Genomic DNA, 2,863 nt, shown 5'->3' with positions numbered 1-2,863 from the left:
GTTGTAGGGGCAGAGGTTGTGCTGGTGACGGGAACAGGGCTGGGAGTCGTTCCAGGACCAGAGGTTGTGCTGGTCTGTGGACCAGAGGTCGTGCTGCTCTGTGGACCAGAGGTCGTGCTGCTCTGTGGACCAGAGGTTGTGCTGCTCTGTGCAGTGGAGGTTGTGCTGGTTGTCACCAGCGTGGTTGTCCTGGATTTCTGCCAAGAGGAGGTGCTGTGTGTGGGGCTGGTGGCTCTCTCACTTAGGGTGCCAGGAGCTGTGACTGGTGAGGTCTCGGGGCAGCCTTTGGGGGTCCCGCAGCAGAGCACGCGCACCTCGTAGTTGAGGCACATCTTGAAGGGCCCCTGCTGGTCCTGGTTCCGGCACACCAGGCCCTCCTGGCGGCTGCACTGCACCACCTGGCCCAGGTGTTCGATGCTCACGTCCGGGTGGCTCTCAGCTCGGCACTGGATCCTGGTGATGTCCTCAGGTCGGCGACAGATTCTCTCCCCGCTCCGGATGATGTTCCTGTAGGTCTCCTCGTCTCCCCCGTGGGGCCCGGGGGACGGGAAGTCCACGTCGAACCACTTGGTCCAGCTGCAGCGGGGCTGACAGTCTCTGGTGACTGGTCGGGTGTGGGTGCCGTGGGTGACACTGGTTGCTGTGGAGGTGGCTGTGGGGTGCGGTGCGGAGGCCGAGGGCACGTGTGTGGTTGAGGTGGCCTGGGTCCTGGCGCCGGCTCGATGTGGGGTCGTCTGTGTGGTTGTGGCCGTCTTGGGCGTTCTGGTGACGTCTCTGCACACGTCCACCGTCTGGCAGCACTGGATGCGGATCTGGTAGTTGTAGCAGATGGGCGGGAGCTGGTTCTTGTTGAGGCAAATCAGGCCCTCCGTGGGGCTGCAGGTGACGTCCTGCCCCAGCTCTGCCAGCGGCGTGTTGGGGAAGCTCTCCGCCCGGCACTGCACCCCTCGAGGATGTTCACAGAACTTGTATCCTTTGGCTCTCAGATTCTGAAATGTGTCAAAATCTCCGCTACTTATGCTGGGACCCGGGTAGCTGCCATCAATCCACTCCGTCCAGGTGCAGAACTCCTGCAGGCAGGAGACCGTGCTGGGCTCGGGAGGGGCGGTCTTGCGGGAGACCGCTGAGGTCCCTGGCGCTGTGGCCGGCGTTGACGACGTGGCCGGCCCTGACGAAGGGCTGGGAGTTGAGACAGGTGTTTCCACAGATGAAGTAGTGCCTGGGGCGGGTGTTGTCCTGGCTGTAGAAAGATCCCCAGGGCCAGGTGTGCTGCTGGGGGCAGAGGAGGCTGAGGCCCAGGTCTCGGTGGTCTTGGAGGTGGCTGGAAGGGTGGTCGGGGCTGTGCTGGCGGTGGAGCAGGTCAGGGGCGTGCAGCACAGCACACGGACCTGGTAGTTGTGGCAGAGCCCAGACGCCTGCTCCCTGTTAAGGCAGATCAGTCCCACGCCCGGGCTGCACAGCACACGCTGACCCAGGGCTTGGAGCGGCACCCCAGGTGCGTCCTCCGCTCGGCATTCCACCGACCTGGGCGCCATGCACACCGGGTACCCATGAGCGCGGAGGTTCTCCAGCGTGTCAAAGTCACCGCTGTCCACGCCCCGTCCGGGACGGCTGATGTCCAGCCACGGCGACCACAGGCACTCCTCCCCACAGGCTGGCTGCGGCGAGGCGGAGGCTGTGGACGGCCTCGTCCTGGGAGAAATGCCCGCTGTGGTGGACCAGGCGCTGCTGGGGTGACCCGTGTGCGCCTTGCTTGGGCTGGTGCTGGGGACAGGCGTGGAGCTCACAACTACGGGCAGAAAAGAAGGCAGTTAAGCATCAGAGGCCGGCTCTCCGGGGCCACCCCGCCCTCCCTGTGGCCGTCAGCAGTCTGGGGCCATGCCAGCGGGCTTGTCTGCCTGTCCCCACCCACGACCCCTGCCCAGAACCTGTGTGGGTGGCACAGGTGCTGAAGAGCCAGGCAAACTGACTGTGTTTAAAGAAAGCAGCTCCCAGGCCATGCCCTGAGCAGGGTCCACACATCTGCACCCCAGAAAGCCAGCATTCTGGAGCTTTCTACTCTCAGAGAACTCAGATGATGCCTTGGGACCCTGAGACATCCCCAGGGGAGGGTGAGGACGAAGGGGTACCTGTGCTCCGAGCACTGTGAGGGAAGCCATGGCCATGCATCCCTGGGGCCAGCCTGGGCTGCCAGACCCCCCCATTCCCCCATGAGGCCAGGCCCAGGAGCTGCTGAGGGCAGGAGTGTGGGTGCTGGGCCTGCCTGGGAGATTTGGAGGCTGGGCCCTCCCCACTGCTGGTGGCCCGTGGGGAAATGGCAGGTCCTCCCTGAGCGAACACCCTGCTCCTGGCCCCTTCTCGATCCCCAGGGGCTGCCACCCATGCCCAGTGCTGGCGAGAGCAGCCGTGCCAGGCACTGGGAGGGCTCCCCCGGGCGCCTGGGGCCCTTTGGCCACATTTGCCTTACCGAGCGGAGGTGTGGAGAAGGAGAAGGTGGTTGTGGGCGCGGGGGTGGGGGGGCTGCAGGGGTAGACCCTCCTCTCGATGGTGCCGTTGTCCCCGCAGCGGGCGGAGATGCAGCCGCCCATGCCGTCCGTGGTGTGGTAGATGACATCCCCGGGCCAGAAGCGCTGCCCGCCATAGCTGCAGACACAGGCTGTGGGGACAGATGGGCCAGGCCCATCAGAGACTGGGCGCGGGCAAAACCCTGGACCCCGGCCCCCCAGCCTGCCAGCCACAGAGACCCCCGGACCCCAGCCCCCCCAGCCTGCCGGCCGCAGAGACCCCGGACCCCAGCCCCCCCAGCCTGCCGGCTACAGAGACCCCGGACCCCAGCCCCGCCAGCCTGCCGGCTGCAGAGACC

The 2,863-nt window shown here is 66.0% G+C and overlaps 1 protein-coding gene across 1 annotated transcript in view; it reads right to left on the bottom strand.

The window, feature by feature from the left end:
- MUC5AC (mucin 5AC, oligomeric mucus/gel-forming) overlaps nucleotides 1-2,863 on the bottom strand; it is a 28,970-nt gene that overhangs the window by 8,516 nt on the left and 17,591 nt on the right. Inside the window, 2 exon segments of the mRNA XM_032270573.1 lie at nucleotides 315-1,789; nucleotides 2,468-2,656. Of these exon segments, the coding sequence (XP_032126464.1) occupies nucleotides 315-1,789; nucleotides 2,468-2,656 (1,664 nt within the window).

Source organism: Sapajus apella, unplaced genomic scaffold, assembly GCF_009761245.1.
Source record: "Sapajus apella isolate SASKATOON/1434 unplaced genomic scaffold, GSC_monkey_1.0 scaffold212, whole genome shotgun sequence".
In the NCBI taxonomy this organism is placed as follows: Eukaryota; Metazoa; Chordata; class Mammalia; order Primates; family Cebidae; genus Sapajus; species Sapajus apella.
Note: the sequence above shows the minus strand (reverse complement) of the source record. Positions and strands in the feature narration are given on the sequence as shown.